Here is a 27,398-nt window from a genome sequence, read left to right on the forward strand (position 1 = left end):
TGGCATGGCGGGTCTTGGCGTCGTGAAGCTGCGACTGGCGGCACTTGGCGTCGTGAAGCTGCGACTGGCGGCACTTGGCGTCGTGAAGCTGCGACTGGCGGCACTTGGCGTCGTGAAGCTGCGACTGGCGGCACTTGGCGTCGTGAAGCTGCGACTGGCGGCACTTGGCGTCGTGAAGCTGCGACTGGCGGCACTTGGCGTCGTGGAGCTGCGACTGGCGGCACTTGGCGTCGTGGAGCTGCGACTGGCGGCACTTGGCGTCGTGGAGCTGCGACTGGCGGCACTTGGCGTCGTGGAGCTGCGACTGGCGGCACTTGGCGTCGTGGAGCTGCGACTGGCGGCACTTGGCGTCGTGGAGCTGCGACTGGCGGCACTTGGCGTGGAGGGTCTTGGCGTGGAGGGTCTTGGTCTTGGGCTTGGCGTGGAGGGTCTTGGTCTTGGACTTGTTGAGCTGGTACCGGAGCTTGGCGTCGTGGAGCTGGTACCGGAGCTTGGCGTCGTGGAGCTGGTACCGGAGCTTGGCGTCGTGGAGCTGGTACCGGAGCTTGGCGTCGTGGAGCTACTGGTGCAGGTGGAGGTGGTCTAGCTGGGGGTTGCGGCTTGGCATGGCGAAGCTGAGTCACCCCACCTGTACAGTTCCCAGCCGTAGCCCCCCCCTCAAGGAGCGGATACCAGACGCGCTCCCCGCGGTCTGGAACCGTTTTTAGGGGTGGGTGGAGGGAGGTCAGGAGGGGAGGGGGGCAGAATCCTCCCCACTAAATTGTCCAAAAAATATTTCTTTTTCCCCCACCTGGTGTTGTGTGGGCGGAAAAAAAGAAACATTTTGTGACGGGGGCGGGGCTTGAGTCTTGGGGGGCAAGGACTGTCCCAGTGAGCGGGTCTGTGAAAAAATGTTCTGAAAGTGTCTGATTCTGGCAAAAAAGTCCTTTGGTGGTGGCTGATAGACAAAGTTAACAGAATTTTAAAAAAAATCTTGGTCTCTGACGTCATCACCAGAGGGTGGGGTGACGTCATGACAAGGCGGCGGCGTGATGTCATCTGCGGGAAAACTTTTTTGCTGACGACATCTGTCAAGACATGGACTTTGACGTGGTTTGTTGGTTTGTTGCAAATGAGCATTTGGACCAGACATGGCGTGAAGGTGAAGACAAGATTTATTTTAAACTATCAAAAAAGGAATAAACAAAAGGCGCGCACAGTGGCGGAGAATAAAACTAGACTTTAAACACAAAACTTGCACATTGGCAGAAACTATGAACAATTAAACAAAACACTAACTGTGGCTTAACAAACAAAAACTTACTTGGCATGGAACCGGTATGAAAAAAAGAGTAGCAAGGGTCATCAGGGTGTGGAGAGTGTGCAGGAGCATAAATGTGGTGATGTCGTCAGAAACGAACAACAGAAAATGAATGAACTTAAATACTATGGACATGATTAGTGAAAGCAGGTGCGTGACTCAAAACGTGAAACAGGTGCGTGACGTGACAGGTGAAAACTAATGGTTGCTATGGTGACAAGAGTGCACAATGAGTCCAAACGTGGAACAGGTGCGTGACGTGACAGGTGAAACTAATGGTTGCTATGGTGACAAAACAAAACAAAAGTGCACAAAAAGTCCAAAATTTAAACCGAACATTACTAAAACAAAACATGATCACACAGACATGACAAATATACGACAAATTATCTCAAACCACAACAAAACAATTGCAAATGAGCCGTCGGCCCCCGGACAGAGCGACTCCAAAACCAACAAAGCCTGCAACTGCCGAAAGAAACCTGATTGCCCTCTCAACGGGGGGTGCTTACAAACATCAGTTGTCTACCAATCCAAGGTAACACGCAAGGACATTAACACATCCGACACATATGTAGGATTAACTGAGGGAGAGTTCAAAACCAGATGGAACAATCACAAGGCTTCTTTCAGGAACCAAAACCTGCGGAATACCACAGAACTCAGCAAACACATTTGGGACCTCAAAGACAATAATGTTGAATATTCAATAACATGGCAAATTATTGCATCCAGCACACCTTACAATAGTGGTAATAAAAGATGCAACCTATGCTTGAAAGAGAAACTGTTTATTATTTACCGTCCAGACCTGTCATCCCTCAACAAGCGCAGCGAAATTGTAACAGCATGCCGCCACAGACGGAAACACCTCCTAGGTAACACATGAGCCAATCACCACGCCCCTACGCCAGCCTGTACCCACCCACTCTGTGCCCTATATAAACCATGGCATGTGAATGCTCCCATTAAAATCTCCTGATGATTGAGGGAACCCCCTCATGAAACAGGCCTGTAGAGATGAAATAGTCTTGTGATTTTTTTCCCACACATACATATATTGCGCTCTACTACGGTATCGAGCACTATTTTTTGGATAACCTTATTAAGACATATATATATATATATATATATATATATATATATATATATATATATATATATATATATACATATATATATATATATATATATATATATATATATATATATATATATATATGTATGTGTGGGAAAAAAATCACAAGACTATTTCATCTCTACAGGCCTGTTTCATGAGGGGGGGTACCCTCAATCATCAGGAGATTTTAATGGGAGCATTCGCATACCATGGTTTATATAGGGCACAGAGTGGCTGGCCTAGGGGCGTGGTGATTGGCTCATGTGTTACCTAGGAGGTGTTTCCGTCTATGGCGGCATGTTGTTACAATTTCGCTGCGCTTGTTGAGGGATGACAGGTCTGGACGGTAAATAATAAACAGTTTCTCTTTCAAGCATAGGTTGCATCTTTTATTACCACTATTGTAAGGTGTGCTGGATGCAAGAATTTGCCATGTTATTGAATATTCAACATTATTGTCTTTGAGGTCCCAAATGTGTTTGCTGAGTTCTGTGGTATTTCGCAGGTTTTTGTTCCTGAAAGAAGCCTTGTGATTGTTCCATCTGGTTTTGAATTCTCCCTCGGTTAATCCTACATATGTGTCGGATGTGTTAATGTCCTTGCGTATTACCTTAGATTGGTAGACAACTGATGTTTGTAAGCACCCCCCGTTGAGAGGGCAATCAGGTTTCTTTCGACAGTTACATCCTTTGTTGGTTTTGGAGTTGCTCTGTCTGGGGGTCGACGGCTCATTTGCAATTGTTTTGTTGTGGTTTGAGATGATTTGTCGTATATTGTTCATGCAGCTGTATATATATATATATATATATATATATATATATATATATATATATACATATATCCATACATACATACATTTTAGATAGATAGATATTTTATTAACCCCTGGGGGTTCAGACTGAGGCCAAGTAAAAAAAGCACATAAACATGTTACACAGAATCCACCAAACTTGCAAGTGGGGTGGGGGTGCTACGGTGGCAGGCTGCCAAGTAGTCGGCCTCTATTGAGGAAAAAACATATTTTATCGACTTCTGTTCAGCCAATTTGTTGCCCAACATTCTGGTGAGTTCTACAAGCTTTTAGGCCACGTAGAACAAATCCACTGATAAGACACATTGTTCTGGTTTGTCTCCATCTGTCCCTGCAGCCGTGAGGTGTCCCCTTGCACCCACAGGACGTCCGACAGCGTTCTTCTCTCGCAGGAAAACAGGCCGGACAACTTTTCTAATCATGGCTCTCCTGAGTTCCCTGCTGTCAGGAACAGGTAGGAATAATAAGAAATATTCATGTCGCGCACTTTTGTGTAAAACTAAGAGAACTGCAGCATCCGTACCGTATTTTCCCAACTATGGAGCGCATTGGACTATAAATTCCAGATACACTATATTGCCAAAAGTATTTGGCCACCCATCCACATGATGAGAATCAGGTGTCCTAATCACAGGTGTATCAAATCAAGCACTTAGGCATGGAGACTGTTTCTACAAACATTTGTGAAAGAATGGGCCGCTTTCAGTGATTTCCAGCGTGGAACTGTCATAGGATGCCACCGGTGCAACAAATCCAGTAGAAAATGTCCTCGCTCCTTATAATTCCAAAGTCAACTGTCATCTTTATTATAAGAACATGGAAGAGTTTGGGAACAACAGCAACTCAGCCAGGAAGTGGTAGGCCAGGTAAAGTGACAGAGAGGTCAGCATAGTGCAAAGACTTTCTGCACAGTCAGTTGCTACAGAGCTCCAAACTTCATGTGACCTTCCAATTAGCCCACGTACAGTACGCAGAGAGCATCATGGAATGGGTTTACATGGCCGGGCAGCTGCATCTAAGCCATACATCACCAAGTCCAATGCAAAGCGTGGGATGCAGTGGTGTAAAGCACGTCACCACTGGACTCTAGAGCAGTGGAGACGCCTTCTCTGGACTGATGAATCACACTTTTCCATCTGGCAATCTGATGGACCAGTCTGGGTTTGGAGGTTGCTCGGAGAACAGTACATTTCGGCTGCATTGTGCTGAGTGTGAAATTTGGTGGAGGAGGAATTATGGTGCGGGGTTGTTTTTCAGGAGTTGGGCTTGGCCTCTTAGTTCCAGTGAAAGGAACTTTGAATGCTCCAGGATAGCAAAACATTTTGGACAATTCCATGCCCCCAACCTTGTGGGAACAGTTTGGAGCGGGCCCCTCCCTCTTCCAACATGACTGTGCACCAGTGCACAAAGCAAGGTCCATAAAGACACGGATGACAGAGTCTGGTGTGGATGAACTTGACTGGCCTGCACAGAGTCCTGACCCGAACCCGATAGAACACCTTTGGGATGAATTAGAACGGAGACTGAGAGCCAGGCCTTCTCCACCAACATCAGTGTGTGACCTCACCAATGCGCTTTTGGAAGAATGGTGGAAAATTCCTATAAGCACACTCCGCAACCTTGTGGACAGCCTTCCCAGAAGAGTTGAAGCTGTAATGGCTGCAAAAGGTCATATTGAACCCTATAGGTTAGGAATGGGATGGCACTTCAAGTTCATATGTGAGTCAAGGCAGGTGGCCAAATACTTTTGACAATATAGTGGATGTACGCTGTGAAATTAGTTATTTACTCAGAAATATTATGTAAATGTTTATTTACATAACCTAATTGTTTCCAAACGGTGTCTGTAACAGGGCAGTAAAACGGATGATCAAACAAAACAGAAGTCATGGTCATGGACACGCTAGCTGCGCAAGCTAAACAGACTCAATAACTCAACGGTGGCGTTTTACAATACTAACACAGACACTTGTAAACATGTTAGCATATTCGCTAATGCTAATGATAACATTACATGCATGAAAACACTCCTGCAGACGTCACACATAGGACCATTTAGTTAGTATGAGTTATGGTACAGCGGGGGAAGAAGACGGCACCGAATGCAGGACGTTGTTTAGCTCCATTTATTATAATATTCAATATGAAATGAAGCGTGGAACTAATCCAAAATGTGTATGTGTGCGACTATGTGTAGTGATTATATGTTGAGTGTTACCGGGAGTTGTTGAAGGTGCGTGTTGAGTGAGAGGCGGAAGTCCAAGATAGGGCAAGGCAGGCTTGGAAGTCTAGAGCAGTGTTTTTCAACCTCTTTTGAGAAAAGGCACATTTTTTGCGTTGAAGAAATTTGGAGGCACACCACCAGCAGAAATCATTAAAAAACAAAACTCAGTTGACAGTAAAAAGTCGTCGTCGCAATTGTTGGATATGACTTTAAAGCATAACCAAGCATGCATCACTATAGCTCTTGTCTCAAAATAGGTGTACTGTCACCACCTGTCACATCACACCCTGACTTATTTGGAGTTTTTTGCTGTTTTCCTGTTTGTGGTGTTTTAGTTCTTGTCTTGCGCTCCTATTTTGGTGGCTTTTTCTTTTTTTTTTGGTATTTTCCTGTAACAGTTTCATGTCTTCCTTTGAGCGATATTCCCAGCATCTACTTTGTTTTAGCAATCAAGAATATTTCAGTTATTTTTATCCTTCTTTGTGAGGACATTGTTGATTGTCATGTCATGTTCGAATGTACTTTGTCTTTGCTCCACAGTAAGTCTTTGCTGTCGTCCAGCATTCTGTTTTTGTTTACTTAGTAGCCAGTTCAGATTGAGTTTCGTTCTGCATAGCCTTCCCTAAGCTTCAATTACTTTTCTTAGGGGCACTCACCTTTTGTTTATTTTTGGTTTAAGTATGAGACACCTTTTTACCTGCACTCTGCCTCCCGCTGTTTCCGACATCTACAAAGCAATTAGCTACCGGCTGCCACCTACTGATATGGAAGAGTATTACACGGTTACTCTGCCGAGCTCTAGACAGCACCGACACTCAACAACAACACATCATTTGCAGACTATAATTACTGCTTTGCAAAAAAATATTTTTATCCCAAATAGGGGAAATTAGATAATCTCCCACGGCACACCAGAATGTATCTCACGGCGCGGCACAGTGGTTGAAAAACACTGGTCTAGAGACAGGCGGAAGGTCAAGGGCTAGAGCGAGGCGTCGTGGTCAGAAGGCGGGCATGAGGTTGGGATCCAGAGTGGCAGCAGAGAGTCCAGAGAGGATCCGGGAAGACGAGACACACAGCTCGACAACGGGGAAGGAAGACGGGAAGCTGGATGACGACACAATGAGCACGACGGGGAAGAACACCAGGAGCGAGAGAGTGAGCATAGAGCTTGGCACGAGTTGGCTTACTGTACGGAACAGGTAATTACGTTCTGGCCCGGAACACAGATTTGCTCTGGCTTAAGAAGCCCTGCGTCTCATCAGCTACAGGTGTGCAGATTGCTGATTGATTATAAAAGAAGAATTTCGAGCAAAAACGCAATAAACGGTTAAACTTCTGGTTCGAGGCATGAAACAGGAAGTACATTCTCAACCCTCGGCACCTGCAGTGAGCGAACTTGTCCAAAAGATGGCACCATAACTCGTGTCTGTCGGTGTAATATGAAAACTATTTGTTGAATACCAAACATTATAGCTGTTAGCAAAAAACATCCATAAATTAGCAGCACCGTTTTAAAAGCCGAAGGATTCAGAGCGTTGAAAAAAAAAAAAATTGCAACTTCAATCAATCAATCAATCAATGTTTATTTATATAGCCCTAAATCACAAGTGTCTCAAAGTGCTGCACAAGCCACAACGACATCCTTGGTTCAGATCCCACATAAGGGCAAGGAAAAACTCACAACCCAGTGGGATGTCAATGGGAATGACAATGAAAAACCTTGGAGAGGACCGCAGATGTGGGTGACCCCCATCCCCCCCCTCTAGGGGAGACCGGATGCAATGGATGTGGAGTGGATCTAGCGTAATATTGTGAAAGTCCAGTCCATAGTGGATCTAACATAATAGTGAGAGTCCAGTCCATAGTGGATCTAACATAATAGTGAGAGTCCAGTCCATAGTGGATCTAACATAATAGTGTGAGAGTCCAGTCCATAGTGGATCTAACATAATAGTGAGAGAGTCCAGTCCATAGTGGATCTAACATAATAGTGTGAGAGTCCAGTCCATAGTGGATCTAACATAATAGTGAGAGAGTCCAGTCCATAGTGGATCTAACATAATAGTGAGAGTCCAGTCCATAGTGGATCTAACATAATAGTGTGAGAGTCCAGTCCATAGTGGATCTAACATAATAGTATGAAAGTCCAGTCCATAGTGGATCTAACATAATAGTGAGATTCCAGTCCATAGTGGATCTAACATAATAGTGTGAGTCCAGTCCATAGTGGATCTAACATAATAGTGAGAGAGTCCAGTCCATAGTGGATCTAACATAATAGTGTGAGAGTCCAGTCCATAGTGGATCTAACATAATAGTGAGAGTCCAGTCCATAGTGGATCTAACATAATAGTGAGAGTCCAGTCCATAGTGGATCTAACATAATAGTGTGAGAGTCCAGTCCATAGTGGATCTAACATAATAGTGTGAGAGTCCAGTCCATAGTGGATCTAACATAATAGTGTGAGAGTCCAGTCCATAGTGGATCTAAGATAATAGTGTGAGAGTCCAGTCCATAGTGGATCTAACATAATAGTGAGAGTCCAGTCCATAGTGGATCTAACACAATAGTGTGAGAGTCCAGTCCATAGTGGATCTAACATAATAGTGTGAGAGTCCAGTCCATAGTGGATCTAACATAGTGTGAGAGTCCAGTCCATAGTGGATCTAACATAATAGTGTGAAAGTCCAGTCCATAGTGGATCTAACATAATAGTGTGAGAGTCCAGTCCATAGTGGATCTAACATAATAGTGAGAGTCCAGTCCATAGTGGATCTAACATAATAGTGTGAGAGTCCAGTCCATAGTGGATTTAACATAATAGTGTGAGGGTCCAGTCCATAGTGGATCTAACATAATATTGTGAGAGTCCAGTCCATAGTGGATCTAACATAATAGTGAGAGTCCGGTCCATAGTGGATCTAACATAATAGTGTGAGAGTCCAGTCCATAGTGGATCTAACATAATAGTGAGAGTCCAGTCCATAGTGGATCTAACATAATATTGTGAGAGTCCAGTCCATAGTGGATCTAACATAATAGTGTGAGAGTCCAGTCCATAGTGGATCTAACATAATAGTGAGAGAGTCCAGTCCATAGTGGATCTAACATAATAGTGTGAGAGTCCAGTCCATAGTGGATCTAACATAATAGTGAGATTCCAGTCCATAGTGGATCTAACATAATAGTGTGAGTCCAGTCCATAGTGGATCTAACATAATAGTGAGCGAGTCCAGTCCATAGTGGATCTAACATAATAGTGTGAGAGTCCAGTCCATAGTGGATCTAACATAATAGTGAGAGTCCAGTCCATAGTGGATCTAACATAATAGTTAGACATTCCATCATTCCATACCTTGAAGGTAGAAAAGCGCTATACAAGTACAAGTACAACCCATAGTGAGAGTCCAGTCCATAGTGGATCTAACATAATAGTGTGAGAGTCCAGTCCATAGTGGATCTAACATAATAGTGTGAGAGTCCAGTCCATAGTGGATCGAACATAATAGTGTGAGAGTCCAGTTCATAGTGGATCTAACATACTGTGAGAGTCCAGTCCATAGTGGATCTAACATAATATTGTGAGAGTCCAGTCCATAGTGGATCTAACATAATAGTGTGAGAGTCCAGTCCATAGTGGATCTAACATAATAGTGTGAGAGTCCAGTCCATAGTGGATCTAACATAATATTGTGAGAGTCCAGTCCATAGTGGATCTAACATAATAGTGTGAGAGTCCAGTCCATAGTGGATCTAACATAATAGTGTGAGAGTCCAGTCCATAGTGGATCTAACATAATATTGTGAGAGTCCAGTCCGTAGTGGATCTAACATAATAGTGAGAGTCCGGTCCATAGTGGATCTAACATAATAGTGAGAGTCCAGTCCATAGTGGATCTAACATAATAGTGAGAGTCCAGTCCATAGCGGCTCTAACATAATAGTGTGAGAGTTCAGTCCATAGTGGATCTAACATAATAGTGTGAGAGTCCAGTCCATAGTGGATCTAACATAATAGTGAGAGTCCAGTCCATAGTGGATCTAACATAATAGTGTGAGAGTCCAGTCCATAGTGGATCTAACATAATAGTGAGAGTCTAGTCCATAGTGGATCTAACATAATAGTGAGAGTCCAGTCCATAGTGGATCTAACATAATAGTGAGAGTCCAGTCCATAGTGGATCTAATATAATAGTGTGAGAGTCTAGTCCATAGTGGATCTAACATAATAGTGAGAGTCCAGTCCATAGTGGATCTTACATAATAGTGTGAGAGTCCAGTCCATAGTGGATCTAACATAATAGTGAGAGTCCAGTCCATAGTGGATCTAACATAGTGTGAGAGTCCAGTCCATAGTGGATCTAACATAGTGTGAGAGTCCAGTCCATAGTGGATCTAACATAATATTGTGAGAGTCCAGTCCATAGTGGATCTAACATAATAGTGTGAGAGTCCAGTCCATAGTGGATCTAACATAATAGTGTGAGAGTCCAGTCCATAGTGGATCTAACATAATATTGTGAGAGTCCAGTCCGTAGTGGATCTAACATAATAGTGAGAGTCCGGTCCATAGTGGATCTAACATAATAGTGAGAGTCCAGTCCATAGTGGATCTAACATAATAGTGTGAGAGTCCAGTCCATAGTGGATCTAACATAATAGTGTGAGAGTCCAGTCCATAGTGGATCTAACATAATAGTGAGAGTCCAGTCCATAGTGGATCTAACATAATAGTGTGAGAGTCCAGTCCATAGTGGATTTAACATAATAGTGTGAGGGTCCAGTCCATAGTGGATCTAACATAATATTGTGAGAGTCCAGTCCATAGTGGATCTAACATAATAGTGAGAGTCCGGTCCATAGTGGATCTAACAAAATAGTGTGAGAGTCCAGTCCATACTGGATCCAACATAATAGTGAGAGTCCAGTCCATAGTGGATCTAACATAATAGTGAGAGTCCAGTCCATAGTGGATCTAACATAATAGTGTGAGAGTCCAGTCCATAGTGGATCTAACATAATAGTGAGAGAGTCCAGTCCATAGTGGATCTAACATAATAGTGTGAGAGTCCAGTCCATAGTGGATCTAACATAATAGTGAGATTCCAGTCCATAGTGGATCTAACATAATAGTGTGAGTCCAGTCCATAGTGGATCTAACATAATAGTGAGAGAGTCCAGTCCATAGTGGATCTAACATAATAGTGTGAGAGTCCAGTCCATAGTGGATCTAACATAATAGTGAGAGTCCAGTCCATAGTGGATCTAACATAATAGTTAGACATTCCATCAGTGTGTGAATGTGTGTGTGAATGGGTAAATGTGAAAGTAGTGTCAAAGCGCTTTGAGTACCTTGAAGGTAGAAAAGCGCTATACAAGTACAAGTACAACCCATAGTGAGAGTCCAGTCCATAGTGGATCTAACATAATAGTGTGAGAGTCCAGTCCATAGTGGATCTAACATAATAGTGAGAGAGTCCAGTCCATAGTGGATCTAACATAATAGTGTGAGAGTCCAGTCCATAGTGGATCTAACATACTGTGAGAGTCCAGTCCATAGTGGATCTAACATAATATTGTGAGAGTCCAGTCCATAGTGGATCTAACATAATAGTGTGAGAGTCCAGTCCATAGTGGATCTAACATAATAGTGTGAGAGTCCAGTCCATAGTGGATCTAACATAATATTGTGAGAGTCCAGTCCATAGTGGATCTAACATAATAGTGTGAGAGTCCAGTCCATAGTGGATCTAACATAATAGTGTGAGAGTCCAGTCCATAGTGGATCTAACATAATATTGTGAGAGTCCAGTCCGTAGTGGATCTAACATAATAGTGAGAGTCCGGTCCATAGTGGATCTAACATAATAGTGAGAGTCCAGTCCATAGTGGATCTAACATAATAGTGAGAGTCCAGTCCATAGCGGCTCTAACATAATAGTGTGAGAGTTCAGTCCATAGTGGATCCAACATAATAGTGTGAGAGTCCAGTCCATAGTGGATCTAACATAATAGTGAGAGTCCAGTCCATAGTGGATCTAACATAATAGTGTGAGAGTCCAGTCCATAGTGGATCTAACATAATAGTGAGAGTCTAGTCCATAGTGGATCTAACATAATAGTGAGAGTCCAGTCCATAGTGGATCTAACATAATAGTGAGAGTCCAGTCCATAGTGGATCTAATATAATAGTGTGAGAGTCTAGTCCATAGTGGATCTAACATAATAGTGAGAGTCCTGTCCATAGTGGATCTTACATAATAGTGTGAGAGTCCAGTCCATAGTGGATCTAACATAATAGTGAGAGTCCAGTCCATAGTGGATCTAACATAGTGTGAGAGTCCAGTCCATAGTGGATCTAACATAGTGTGAGAGTCCAGTCCATAGTGGATCTAACATAATATTGTGAGAGTCCAGTCCATAGTGGATCTAACATAATAGTGTGAGAGTCCAGTCCATAGTGGATCTAACATAATAGTGTGAGAGTCCAGTCCATAGTGGATCTAACATAATATTGTGAGAGTCCAGTCCGTAGTGGATCTAACATAATAGTGAGAGTCCGGTCCATAGTGGATCTAACATAATAGTGAGAGTCCAGTCCATAGTGGATCTAGCATAATAGTGTGAGAGTCCAGTCCATAGTGGATCTAACATAATAGTGTGAGAGTCCAGTCCATAGTGGATCTAACATAATAGTGAGAGTCCAGTCCATAGTGGATCTAACATAATAGTGTGAGAGTCCAGTCCATAGTGGATTTAACATAATAGTGTGAGGGTCCAGTCCATAGTGGATCTAACATAATATTGTGAGAGTCCAGTCCATAGTGGATCTAACATAATAGTGAGAGTCCGGTCCATAGTGGATCTAACATAATAGTGTGAGAGTCCAGTCCATAGTGGATCAAACATAATAGTGAGAGTCCAGTCCATAGTGGATCTAACATAATAGTGTGAGAGTCCAGTCCATAGTGGATCTAACATAATAGTGAGAGTCTAGTCCATAGTGGATCTAACATAATAGTGAGAGTCCAGTCCATAGTGGATCTAACATAATAGTGAGAGTCCAGTCCATAGTGGATCTAATATAATAGTGTGAGAGTCTAGTCCATAGTGGATCTAACATAATAGTGAGAGTCCTGTCCATAGTGGATCTTACATAATAGTGTGAGAGTCCAGTCCATAGTGGATCTAACATAATAGTGAGAGTCCAGTCCATAGTGGATCTAACATAGTGTGAGAGTCCAGTCCATAGTGGATCTAACATAGTGTGAGAGTCCAGTCCATAGTGGATCTAACATAATATTGTGAGAGTCCAGTCCATAGTGGATCTAACATAATAGTGTGAGAGTCCAGTCCATAGTGGATCTAACATAATAGTGTGAGAGTCCAGTCCATAGTGGATCTAACATAATATTGTGAGAGTCCAGTCCGTAGTGGATCTAACATAATAGTGAGAGTCCGGTCCATAGTGGATCTAACATAATAGTGAGAGTCCAGTCCATAGTGGATCTAACATAATAGTGTGAGAGTCCAGTCCATAGTGGATCTAACATAATAGTGTGAGAGTCCAGTCCATAGTGGATCTAACATAATAGTGAGAGTCCAGTCCATAGTGGATCTAACATAATAGTGTGAGAGTCCAGTCCATAGTGGATTTAACATAATAGTGTGAGGGTCCAGTCCATAGTGGATCTAACATAATATTGTGAGAGTCCAGTCCATAGTGGATCTAACATAATAGTGAGAGTCCGGTCCATAGTGGATCTAACATAATAGTGTGAGAGTCCAGTCCATAGTGGATCTAACATAATAGTGAGAGTCCAGTCCATAGTGGATCTAACATAATAGTGAGAGTCCAGTCCATAGTGGATCTAACATAATAGTGTGAGAGTCCAGTCCATAGTGGATCTAACATAATAGTGAGAGAGTCCAGTCCATAGTGGATCTAACATAATAGTGTGAGAGTCCAGTCCATAGTGGATCTAACATAATAGTGAGAGTCCAGTCCATAGTGGATCTAACATAATAGTTAGACATTCCATCAGTGTGTGAATGTGTGTGTGAATGGGTAAATGTGAAAGTAGTGTCAAAGCGCTTTGAGTACCTTGAAGGTAGAAAAGCGCTATACAAGTACAAGTACAACCCATAGTGAGAGTCCAGTCCATAATGGATCTAACATAATAGTGTGAGAGTCCAGTCCATAGTGGATCTAACATAATAGTGTGAGAGTCCAGTCCATAGTGGATCTAACATAATAGTGTGAGAGTCCAGTCCATAGTGGATCTAACATACTGTGAGAGTCCAGTCCATAGTGGATCTAACATAATATTGTGAGAGTCCAGTCCATAGTGGATCTAACATAATAGTGTGAGAGTCCAGTCCATAGTGGATCTAACATAATAGTGTGAGAGTCCAGTCCATAGTGGATCTAACATAATATTGTGAGAGTCCAGTCCATAGTGGATCTAACATAATAGTGTGAGAGTCCAGTCCATAGTGGATCTAACATAATAGTGTGAGAGTCCAGTCCATAGTGGATCTAACATAATATTGTGAGAGTCCAGTCCGTAGTGGATCTAACATAATAGTGAGAGTCCGGTCCATAGTGGATCTAACATAATAGTGAGAGTCCAGTCCATAGTGGATCTAACATAATAGTGAGAGTCCAGTCCATAGCGGCTCTAACATAATAGTGTGAGAGTTCAGTCCATAGTGGATCCAACATAATAGTGTGAGAGTCCAGTCCATAGTGGATCTAACATAATAGTGTGAGTCCAGTCCATAGTGGATCTAACATAATAGTGTGAGAGTCCAGTCCATAGTGGATCTAACATAATAGTGAGAGTCTAGTCCATAGTGGATCTAACATAATAGTGAGAGTCCAGTCCATAGTGGATCTAACATAATAGTGAGAGTCCAGTCCATAGTGGATCTAATATAATAGTGTGAGAGTCTAGTCCATAGTGGATCTAACATAATAGTGAGAGTCCTGTCCATAGTGGATCTTACATAATAGTGTGAGAGTCCAGTCCATAGTGGATCTAACATAATAGTGAGAGTCCAGTCCATAGTGGATCTAACATAGTGTGAGAGTCCAGTCCATAGTGGATCTAACATAGTGTGAGAGTCCAGTCCATAGTGGATCTAACATAATATTGTGAGAGTCCAGTCCATAGTGGATCTAACATAATAGTGTGAGAGTCCAGTCCATAGTGGATCTAACATAATAGTGTGAGAGTCCAGTCCATAGTGGATCTAACATAATATTGTGAGAGTCCAGTCCGTAGTGGATCTAACATAATAGTGAGAGTCCGGTCCATAGTGGATCTAACATAATAGTGAGAGTCCAGTCCATAGTGGATCTAACATAATAGTGTGAGAGTCCAGTCCATAGTGGATCTAACATAATAGTGTGAGAGTCCAGTCCATAGTGGATCTAACATAATAGTGAGAGTCCAGTCCATAGTGGATCTAACATAATAGTGTGAGAGTCCAGTCCATAGTGGATTTAACATAATAGTGTGAGGGTCCAGTCCATAGTGGATCTAACATAATATTGTGAGAGTCCAGTCCATAGTGGATCTAACATAATAGTGAGAGTCCGGTCCATAGTGGATCTAACATAATAGTGTGAGAGTCCAGTCCATAGTGGATCTAACATAATAGTGAGAGTCCAGTCCATAGTGGATCTAACATAATAGTGAGAGTCCAGTCCATAGTGGATCTAACATAATAGTGTGAGAGTCCAGTCCATAGTGGATCTAACATAATAGTGAGAGAGTCCAGTCCATAGTGGATCTAACATAATAGTGTGAGAGTCCAGTCCATAGTGGATCTAACATAATAGTGAGAGTCCAGTCCATAGTGGATCTAACATAATAGTTAGACATTCCATCAGTGTGTGAATGTGTGTGTGAATGGGTAAATGTGAAAGTAGTGTCAAAGCGCTTTGAGTACCTTGAAGGTAGAAAAGCGCTATACAAGTACAAGTACAACCCATAGTGAGAGTCCAGTCCATAATGGATCTAACATAATAGTGTGAGAGTCCAGTCCATAGTGGATCTAACATAATAGTGTGAGAGTCCAGTCCATAGTGGATCTAACATAATAGTGTGAGAGTCCAGTCCATAGTGGATCTAACATACTGTGAGAGTCCAGTCCATAGTGGATCTAACATAATATTGTGAGAGTCCAGTCCATAGTGGATCTAACATAATAGTGTGAGAGTCCAGTCCATAGTGGATCTAACATAATAGTGTGAGAGTCCAGTCCATAGTGGATCTAACATAATATTGTGAGAGTCCAGTCCATAGTGGATCTAACATAATAGTGTGAGAGTCCAGTCCATAGTGGATCTAACATAATAGTGTGAGAGTCCAGTCCATAGTGGATCTAACATAATATTGTGAGAGTCCAGTCCGTAGTGGATCTAACATAATAGTCAAAGTCCGGTCCATAGTGGATCTAACATAATAGTGAGAGTCCAGTCCATAGTGGATCTAACATAATAGTGAGAGTCCAGTCCATAGCGGCTCTAACATAATAGTGTGAGAGTTCAGTCCATAGTGGATCTAACATAATAGTGTGAGAGTCCAGTCCATAGTGGATCTAACATAATAGTGAGAGTCCAGTCCATAGTGGATCTAACATAATAGTGTGAGAGTCCAGTCCATAGTGGATCTAACATAATAGTGAGAGTCTAGTCCATAGTGGATCTAACATAATAGTGAGAGTCCAGTCCATAGTGGATCTAACATAATAGTGAGAGTCCAGTCCATAGTGGATCTAATATAATAGTGTGAGAGTCTAGTCCATAGTGGATCTACCATAATAGTGAGAGTCCAGTCCATAGTGGATCTTACATAATAGTGTGAGAGTCCAGTCCATAGTGGATCTAACATAATAGTGAGAGTCCAGTCCATAGTGGATCCAACATAGTGTGAGAGTCCAGTCCATAGTGGATCTAACATAGTGTGAGAGTCCAGTCCATAGTGGATCTAACATAATATTGTGAGAGTCCAGTCCATAGTGGATCTAACATAATAGTGTGAGAGTCCAGTCCATAGTGGATCTAACATAATAGTGTGAGAGTCCAGTCCATAGTGGATCTAACATAATATTGTGAGAGTCCAGTCCGTAGTGGATCTAACATAATAGTGAGAGTCCGGTCCATAGTGGATCTAACATAATAGTGAGAGTCCAGTCCATAGTGGATCTAACATAATAGTGAGAGTCCAGTCCATAGCGGCTCTAACATAATAGTGTGAGAGTTCAGGCCATAGTGGATCTAACATAATAGTGTGAGAGTCCAGTCCATAGTGGATCTAACATAATAGTGAGAGTCCAGTCCATAATGGATCTAACATAATAGTGTGAGAGTCCAGTCCATAGTGGATCTAACATAATAGTGAGAGTCCAGTCCATAGTGGATCTAACATAATAGTGTGAGAGTCCAGTCCATAGTGGATCTAACATAATAGTGAGAGTCCAGTCCATAGTGGATCTAACATAGTGTGAGAGTCCAGTCCATAGTGGATCTAACCTAGTGTGAGAGTCCAGTCCATAGTGGATCTAACATAATATTGTGAGAGTCCAGTCCATAGTGGATCTAACATAATAGTGAGAGTCCAGTCCATAGTGGATCTAACATAATAGTTAGACATTCCATCAGTGTGTGAATGTGTGTGTGAATGGGTAAATGTGAAAGTAGTGTCAAAGCGCTTTGAGTACCTTGAAGGTAGAAAAGCGCTATACAAGTACAAGTACAACCCATAGTGAGAGTCCAGTCCATAGTGGATCTAACATAATAGTGTGAGAGTCCAGTCCATAGTGGATCTAACATAATAGTGTGAGAGTCCAGTCCATAGTGGATCTAACATAATAGTGTGAGAGTCCAGTCCATAGTGGATCTAACATACTGTGAGAGTCCAGTCCATAGTGGATCTAACATAATATTGTGAGAGTCCAGTCCATAGTGGATCTAACATAATAGTGTGAGAGTCCAGTCCATAGTGGATCTAACATAATAGTGTGAGAGTCCAGTCCATAGTGGATCTAACATAATATTGTGAGAGTCCAGTCCATAGTGGATCTAACATAATAGTGTGAGAGTCCAGTCCATAGTGGATCTAACATAATAGTGTGAGAGTCCAGTCCATAGTGGATCTAACATACTGTGAGAGTCCAGTCCATAGTGGATCTAACATAATATTGTGAGAGTCCAGTCCATAGTGGATCTAACATAATAGTGTGAGAGTCCAGTCCATAGTGGATCTAACATAATAGTGTGAGAGTCCAGTCCATAGTGGATCTAACATAATATTGTGAGAGTCCAGTCCATAGTGGATCTAACATAATAGTGTGAGAGTCCAGTCCATAGTGGATCTAACATAATAGTGTGAGAGTCCAGTCCATAGTGGATCTAACATAATATTGTGAGAGTCCAGTCCGTAGTGGATCTAACATAATAGTGAGAGTCCGGTCCATAGTGGATCTAACATAATAGTGAGAGTCCAGTCCATAGTGGATCTAACATAATAGTGAGAGTCCAGTCCATAGCGGCTCTAACATAATAGTGTGAGAGTTCAGTCCATAGTGGATCCAACATAATAGTGTGAGAGTCCAGTCCATAGTAGATCTAACATAATAGTGAGAGTCCAGTCCATAGTGGATCTAACATAATAGTGTGAGAGTCCAGTCCATAGTGGATCTAACATAATAGTGAGAGTCTAGTCCATAGTGGATCTAACATAATAGTGAGAGTCCAGTCCATAGTGGATCTAACATAATAGTGAGAGTCCAGTCCATAGTGGATCTAATATAATAGTGTGAGAGTCTAGTCCATAGTGGATCTAACATAATAGTGAGAGTCCAGTCCATAGTGGATCTTACATAATAGTGTGAGAGTCCAGTCCATAGTGGATCTAACATAATAGTGAGAGTCCAGTCCATAGTGGATCTAACATAGTGTGAGAGTCCAGTCCATAGTGGATCTAACATAATAGTGAGAGTCTAGTCCATAGTGGATCTAACATAATAGTGAGAGTCCAGTCCATAGTGGATCTAACATAATAGTGAAAGTCCAGTCCATAGTGGATCTAATATAATAGTGTGAGAGTCTAGTCCATAGTGGATCTAACATAATAGTGAGAGTCCAGTCCATAGTGGATCTTACATAATAGTGTGAGAGTCCAGTCCATAGTGGATCTAACATAATAGTGAGAGTCCAGTCCATAGTGGATCTAACATAGTGTGAGAGTCCAGTCCATAGTGGATCTAACATTATGTGAGAGTCCAGTCCATAGTGGATCTAACATAATAGTGTGAGAGTCCAGTCCATAGTGGATCTAACATAATAGTGTGAGAGTCCAGTCCATAGTGGATCTAACATAATATTGTGAGAGTCCAGTCCGTAGTGGATCTAACATAATAGTGAGAGTCCGGTCCATAGTGGATCTAACATAATAGTGAGAGTCCAGTCCATAGTGGATCTAACATAATAGTGTGAGAGTCCAGTCCATAGTGGATCTAACATAATAGTGTGAGAGTCCAGTCCATAGTGGATCTAATATAATAGTGTGAGAGTCTAGTCCATAGTGGATCTAACATAATAGTGAGAGTCCAGTCCATAGTGGATCTTACATAATAGTGTGAGAGTCCAGTCCATAGTGGATCTAACATAATAGTGAGAGTCCAGTCCATAGTGGATCCAACATAGTGTGAGAGTCCAGTCCATAGTGGATCTAACATAGTGTGAGAGTCCAGTCCATAGTGGATCTAACATAATATTGTGAGAGTCCAGTCCATAGTGGATCTAACATAATAGTGTGAGAGTCCAGTCCATAGTGGATCTAACATAATAGTGTGAGAGTCCAGTCCATAGTGGATCTAACATAATATTGTGAGAGTCCAGTCCGTAGTGGATCTAACATAATAGTGAGAGTCCGGTCCATAGTGGATCTAACATAATAGTGAGAGTCCAGTCCATAGTGGATCTAACATAATAGTGAGAGTCCAGTCCATAGCGGCTCTAACATAATAGTGTGAGAGTTCAGTCCATAGTGGATCTAACATAATAGTGTGAGAGTCCAGTCCATAGTGGATCTAACATAATAGTGAGAGTCCAGTCCATAATGGATCTAACATAATAGTGTGAGAGTCCAGTCCATAGTGGATCTAACATAATAGTGAGAGTCCAGTCCATAGTGGATCTAACATAATAGTGTGAGAGTCCAGTCCATAGTGGATCTAACATAATAGTGAGAGTCCAGTCCATAGTGGATCTAACATAGTGTGAGAGTCCAGTCCATAGTGGATCTAACCTAGTGTGAGAGTCCAGTCCATAGTGGATCTAACATAATATTGTGAGAGTCCAGTCCATAGTGGATCTAACATAATAGTTAGACATTCCATCAGTGTGTGAATGTGTGTGTGAATGGGTAAATGTGAAAGTAGTGTCAAAGCGCTTTGAGTACCTTGAAGGTAGAAAAGCGCTATACAAGTACAAGTACAACCCATAGTGAGAGTCCAGTCCATAGTGGATCTAACATAATAGTGTGAGAGTCCAGTCCATAGTGGATCTAACATACTGTGAGAGTCCAGTCCATAGTGGATCTAACATAATATTGTGAGAGTCCAGTCCATAGTGGATCTAACATAATAGTGTGAGAGTCCAGTCCATAGTGGATCTAACATAATAGTGTGAGAGTCCAGTCCATAGTGGATCTAACATAATATTGTGAGAGTCCAGTCCATAGTGGATCTAACATAATAGTGTGAGAGTCCAGTCCATAGTGGATCTAACATAATAGTGTGAGAGTCCAGTCCATAGTGGATCTAACATAATATTGTGAGAGTCCAGTCCGTAGTGGATCTAACATAATAGTGAGAGTCCGGTCCATAGTGGATCTAACATAATAGTGAGAGTCCAGTCCATAGTGGATCTAACATAATAGTGAGAGTCCAGTCCATAGCGGCTCTAACATAATAGTGAGAGTCCGGTCCATAGTGGATCTAACATAATAGTGAGAGTCCAGTCCATAGTGGATCTAACATAATAGTGAGAGTCCAGTCCATAGTGGATCTAACATAATAGTGTGAGAGTCCAGTCCATAGTGGATCTAACATAATAGTGAGAGTCTAGTCCATAGTGGATCTAACATAATAGTGAGAGTCCAGTCCATAGTGGATCTAACATAATAGTGAGAGTCCAGTCCATAGTGGATCTAATATAATAGTGTGAGAGTCTAGTCCATAGTGGATCTAACATAATAGTGAGAGTCCAGTCCATAGTGGATCTAACATAATAGTGAGAGTCCAGTCCATAGTGGATCCAACATAGTGTGAGAGTCCAGTCCATAGTGGATCTAACATAGTGTGAGAGTCCAGTCCATAGTGGATCTAACATAATATTGTGAGAGTCCAGTCCATAGTGGATCTAACATAATAGTGTGAGAGTCCAGTCCATAGTGGATCTAACATAATAGTGTGAGAGTCCAGTCCATAGTGGATCTAACATAATATTGTGAGAGTCCAGTCCGTAGTGGATCTAACATAATAGTGAGAGTCCGGTCCATAGTGGATCTAACATAATAGTGAGAGTCCAGTCCATAGTGGATCTAACATAATAGTGAGAGTCCAGTCCATAGCGGCTCTAACATAATAGTGTGAGAGTTCAGTCCATAGTGGATCTAACATAATAGTGTGAGAGTCCAGTCCATAGTGGATCTAACATAATAGTGAGAGTCCAGTCCATAATGGATCTAACATAATAGTGTGAGAGTCCAGTCCATAGTGGATCTAACATAATAGTGAGAGTCCAGTCCATAGTGGATCTAACATAATAGTGTGAGAGTCCAGTCCATAGTGGATCTAACATAATAGTGAGAGTCCAGTCCATAGTGGATCTAACATAGTGTGAGAGTCCAGTCCATAGTGGATCTAACCTAGTGTGAGAGTTCAGTCCATAGTGGATCTAACATAATAGTGTGAGAGTCCAGTCCATAGTGGATCTAACATAATAGTGAGAGTCCAGTCCATAATGGATCTAACATAATAGTGTGAGAGTCCAGTCCATAGTGGATCTAACATAATAGTGAGAGTCCAGTCCATAGTGGATCTAACATAATAGTGTGAGAGTCCAGTCCATAGTGGATCTAACATAATAGTGAGAGTCCAGTCCATAGTGGATCTAACATAGTGTGAGAGTCCAGTCCATAGTGGATCTAACCTAGTGTGAGAGTCCAGTCCATAGTGGATCTAACATAATATTGTGAGAGTCCAGTCCATAGTGGATCTAACATAATAGTGAGAGTCCAGTCCATAGTGGATCTAACATAATAGTTAGACATTCCATCAGTGTGTGAATGTGTGTGTGAATGGGTAAATGTGAAAGTAGTGTCAAAGCGCTTTGAGTACCTTGAAGGTAGAAAAGCGCTATACAAGTACAAGTACAACCCATAGTGAGAGTCCAGTCCATAGTGGATCTAACATAATAGTGTGAGAGTCCAGTCCATAGTGGATCTAACATAATAGTGTGAGAGTCCAGTCCATAGTGGATCTAACATAATAGTGTGAGAGTCCAGTTCATAGTGGATCTAACATACTGTGAGAGTCCAGTCCATAGTGGATCTAACATAATATTGTGAGAGTCCAGTCCATAGTGGATCTAACATAATAGTGTGAGAGTCCAGTCCATAGTGGATCTAACATAATAGTGTGAGAGTCCAGTCCATAGTGGATCTCACATAATATTGTGAGAGTCCAGTCCATAGTGGATCTAACATAATAGTGTGAGAGTCCAGTCCATAGTGGATCTAACATAATAGTGTGAGAGTCCAGTCCATAGTGGATCTAACATAATAGTGTGAGAGTCCAGTCCATAGTGGATCTAACATACTGTGAGAGTCCAGTCCATAGTGGATCTAACATAATATTGTGAGAGTCCAGTCCATAGTGGATCTAACATAATAGTGTGAGAGTCCAGTCCATAGTGGATCTAACATAATAGTGTGAGAGTCCAGTCCATAGTGGATCTAACATAATATTGTGAGAGTCCAGTCCATAGTGGATCTAACATAATAGTGTGAGAGTCCAGTCCATAGTGGATCTAACATAATAGTGTGAGAGTCCAGTCCATAGTGGATCTAACATAATATTGTGAGAGTCCAGTCCGTAGTGGATCTAACATAATAGTGAGAGTCCGGTCCATAGTGGATCTAACATAATAGTGAGAGTCCAGTCCATAGTGGAACTAACATAATAGTGAGAGTCCAGTCCATAGCGGCTCTAACATAATAGTGTGAGAGTTCAGTCCATAGTGGATCCAACATAATAGTGTGAGAGTCCAGTCCATAGTGGATCTAACATAATAGTGAGAGTCCAGTCCATAGTGGATCTAACATAATAGTGTGAGAGTCCAGTCCATAGTGGATCTAACATAATAGTGAGAGTCTAGTCCATAGTGGATCTAACATAATAGTGAGAGTCCAGTCCATAGTGGATCTAACATAATAGTGAGAGTCCAGTCCATAGTGGATCTAATATAATAGTGTGAGAGTCTAGTCCATAGTGGATCTAACATAATAGTGAGAGTCCAGTCCATAGTGGATCTTACATAATAGTGTGAGAGTCCAGTCCATAGTGGATCTAACATAATAGTGAGAGTCCAGTCCATAGTGGATCTAACATAGTGTGAGAGTCCAGTCCATAGTGGATCTAACATAATAGTGAGAGTCTAGTCCATAGTGGATCTAACATAATAGTGAGAGTCCAGTCCATAGTGGATCTAACATAATAGTGAGAGTCCAGTCCATAGTGGATCTAATATAATAGTGTGAGAGTCTAGTCCATAGTGGATCTAACATAATAGTGAGAGTCCAGTCCATAGTGGATCTTACATAATAGTGTGAGAGTCCAGTCCATAGTGGATCTAACATAATAGTGAGAGTCCAGTCCATAGTGGATCTAACATAGTGTGAGAGTCCAGTCCATAGTGGATCCAACATTATGTGAGAGTCCAGTCCATAGTGGATCTAACATAATAGTGTGAGAGTCCAGTCCATAGTGGATCTAACATAATAGTGTGAGAGTCCAGTCCATAGTGGATCTAACATAATAGTGAGAGTCCGGTCCATAGTGGATCTAACAAAATAGTGTGAGAGTCCAGTCCATACTGGATCCAACATAATAGTGAGAGTCCAGTCCATAGTGGATCTAACATAATAGTGAGAGTCCAGTCCATAGTGGATCTAACATAATAGTGTGAGAGTCCAGTCCATAGTGGATCTAACATAATAGTGAGAGAGTCCAGTCCATAGTGGATCTAACATAATAGTGTGAGAGTCCAGTCCATAGTGGATCTAACATAATAGTGAGATTCCAGTCCATAGTGGATCTAACATAATAGTGTGAGTCCAGTCCATAATGGATCTAACATAATAGTGAGAGAGTCCAGTCCATAGTGGATCTAACATAATAGTGTGAGAGTCCAGTCCATAGTGGATCTAACATAATAGTGAGAGTCCAGTCCATAGTGGATCTAACATAATAGTTAGACATTCCATCAGTGTGTGAATGTGTGTGTGAATGGGTAAATGTGAAAGTAGTGTCAAAGCGCTTTGAGTACCTTGAAGGTAGAAAAGCGCTATACAAGTACAAGTACAACCCATAGTGAGAGTCCAGTCCATAGTGGATCTAACATAATAGTGTGAGAGTCCAGTCCATAGTGGATCTAACATAATAGTGAGAGAGTCCAGTCCATAGTGGATCTAACATAATAGTGTGAGAGTCCAGTCCATAGTGGATCTAACATACTGTGAGAGTCCAGTCCATAGTGGATCTAACATAATATTGTGAGAGTCCAGTCCATAGTGGATCTAACATAATAGTGTGAGAGTCCAGTCCATAGTGGATCTAACATAATAGTGTGAGAGTCCAGTCCATAGTGGATCTAACATAATATTGTGAGAGTCCAGTCCATAGTGGATCTAACATAATAGTGTGAGAGTCCAGTCCATAGTGGATCTAACATAATAGTGTGAGAGTCCAGTCCATAGTGGATCTAACATAATATTGTGAGAGTCCAGTCCGTAGTGGATCTAACATAATAGTGAGAGTCCGGTCCATAGTGGATCTAACATAATAGTGAGAGTCCAGTCCATAGTGGATCTAACATAATAGTGAGAGTCCAGTCCATAGCGGCTCTAACATAATAGTGTGAGAGTTCAGTCCATAGTGGATCCAACATAATAGTGTGAGAGTCCAGTCCATAGTGGATCTAACATAATAGTGAGAGTCCAGTCCATAGTGGATCTAACATAATAGTGTGAGAGTCCAGTCCATAGTGGATCTAACATAATAGTGAGAGTCTAGTCCATAGTGGATCTAACATAATAGTGAGAGTCCAGTCCATAGTGGATCTAACATAATAGTGAGAGTCCAGTCCATAGTGGATCTAATATAATAGTGTGAGAGTCTAGTCCATAGTGGATCTAACATAATAGTGAGAGTCCTGTCCATAGTGGATCTTACATAATAGTGTGAGAGTCCAGTCCATAGTGGATCTAACATAATAGTGAGAGTCCAGTCCATAGTGGATCTAACATAGTGTGAGAGTCCAGTCCATAGTGGATCTAACATAGTGTAAGAGTCCAGTCCATAGTGGATCTAACATAATATTGTGAGAGTCCAGTCCATAGTGGATCTAACATAATAGTGTGAGAGTCCAGTCCATAGTGGATCTAACATAATATTGTGAGAGTCCAGTCCGTAGTGGATCTAACATAATAGTGAGAGTCCGGTCCATAGTGGATCTAACATAATAGTGAGAGTCCAGTCCATAGTGGATCTAACATAATAGTGAGAGTCCAGTCCATAGCGGCTCTAACATAATAGTGAGAGTCCAGTCCATAGCGGCTCTAACATAATAGTGAGAGTCCGGTCCATAGTGGATCTAACATAATAGTGAGAGTCCAGTCCATAGTGGATCTAACATAATAGTGAGAGTCCAGTCCATAGTGGATCTAACATAATAGTGTGAGAGTCCAGTCCATAGTGGATCTAACATAATAGTGAGAGTCTAGTCCATAGTGGATCTAACATAATAGTGAGAGTCCAGTCCATAGTGGATCTAACATAATAGTGAGAGTCCAGTCCATAGTGGATCTAACATAGTGTGAGAGTCCAGTCCATAGTGGATCCAACATTATGTGAGAGTCCAGTCCATAGTGGATCTAACATAATAGTGTGAGAGTCCAGTCCATAGTGGATCTAACATAATAGTGAGAGTCTAGTCCATAGTGGATCTAACATAATAGTGAGAGTCCAGTCCATAGTGGATCTTACATAATAGTGTGAGAGTCCAGTCCATAGTGGATCTAACATAATAGTGAGAGTCCAGTCCATAGTGGATCTAACATAGTGTGAGAGTCCAGTCCATAGTGGATCCAACATTATGTGAGAGTCCAGTCCATAGTGGATCTAACATAATAGTGTGAGAGTCCAGTCCATAGTGGATCTAACATAATAGTGTGAGAGTCCAGTCCATAGTGGATCTAACATAATAGTGAGAGTCCGGTCCATAGTGGATCTAACAAAATAGTGTGAGAGTCCAGTCCATACTGGATCCAACATAATAGTGAGAGTCCAGTCCATAGTGGATCTAACATAATAGTGAGAGTCCAGTCCATAGTGGATCTAACATAATAGTGTGAGAGTCCAGTCCATAGTGGATCTAACATAATAGTGAGAGAGTCCAGTCCATAGTGGATCTAACATAATAGTGTGAGAGTCCAGTCCATAGTGGATCTAACATAATAGTGAGATTCCAGTCCATAGTGGATCTAACATAATAGTGTGAGTCCAGTCCATAATGGATCTAACATAATAGTGAGAGAGTCCAGTCCATAGTGGATCTAACATAATAGTGTGAGAGTCCAGTCCATAGTGGATCTAACATAATAGTGAGAGTCCAGTCCATAGTGGATCTAACATAATAGTTAGACATTCCATCAGTGTGTGAATGTGTGTGTGAATGGGTAAATGTGAAAGTAGTGTCAAAGCGCTTTGAGTACCTTGAAGGTAGAAAAGCGCTATACAAGTACAAGTACAACCCATAGTGAGAGTCCAGTCCATAGTGGATCTAACATAATAGTGTGAGAGTCCAGTCCATAGTGGATCTAACATAATAGTGAGAGAGTCCAGTCCATAGTGGATCTAACATAATAGTGTGAGAGTCCAGTCCATAGTGGATCTAACATACTGTGAGAGTCCAGTCCATAGTGGATCTAACATAATATTGTGAGAGTCCAGTCCATAGTGGATCTAACATAATAGTGTGAGAGTCCAGTCCATAGTGGATCTAACATAATAGTGTGAGAGTCCAGTCCATAGTGGATCTAACATAATATTGTGAGAGTCCAGTCCATAGTGGATCTAACATAATAGTGTGAGAGTCCAGTCCATAGTGGATCTAACATAATAGTGTGAGAGTCCAGTCCATAGTGGATCTAACATAATATTGTGAGAGTCCAGTCCGTAGTGGATCTAACATAATAGTGAGAGTCCGGTCCATAGTGGATCTAACATAATAGTGAGAGTCCAGTCCATAGTGGATCTAACATAATAGTGAGAGTCCAGTCCATAGCGGCTCTAACATAATAGTGTGAGAGTTCAGTCCATAGTGGATCCAACATAATAGTGTGAGAGTCCAGTCCATAGTGGATCTAACATAATAGTGAGAGTCCAGTCCATAGTGGATCTAACATAATAGTGTGAGAGTCCAGTCCATAGTGGATCTAACATAATAGTGAGAGTCTAGTCCATAGTGGATCTAACATAATAGTGAGAGTCCAGTCCATAGTGGATCTAACATAATAGTGAGAGTCCAGTCCATAGTGGATCTAATATAATAGTGTGAGAGTCTAGTCCATAGTGGATCTA

General features: G+C 41.7%; 1 protein-coding gene across 6 annotated transcripts in view; it reads left to right on the plus strand.

Annotated features, from left to right (window-relative positions):
• The window catches only part of rap1gapb (RAP1 GTPase activating protein b), a 519,058-nt gene that overhangs the window by 433,275 nt on the left and 58,385 nt on the right, over positions 1 to 27,398 (plus strand). For all 6 annotated transcript variants that reach the window (XM_061937643.1, XM_061937649.2, XM_061937647.1 and 3 more), the window contains one exon: positions 3,569 to 3,685. In XM_061937643.1, the coding sequence (XP_061793627.1) occupies positions 3,569 to 3,685 (117 nt within the window). The remainder of the gene's footprint in view (positions 1 to 3,568; positions 3,686 to 27,398) is intronic.

The sequence above is a fragment of the Nerophis lumbriciformis genome, linkage group LG03 (genome assembly GCF_033978685.3).
Source record: "Nerophis lumbriciformis linkage group LG03, RoL_Nlum_v2.1, whole genome shotgun sequence".
Classification (NCBI taxonomy): Eukaryota; Metazoa; Chordata; class Actinopteri; order Syngnathiformes; family Syngnathidae; genus Nerophis; species Nerophis lumbriciformis.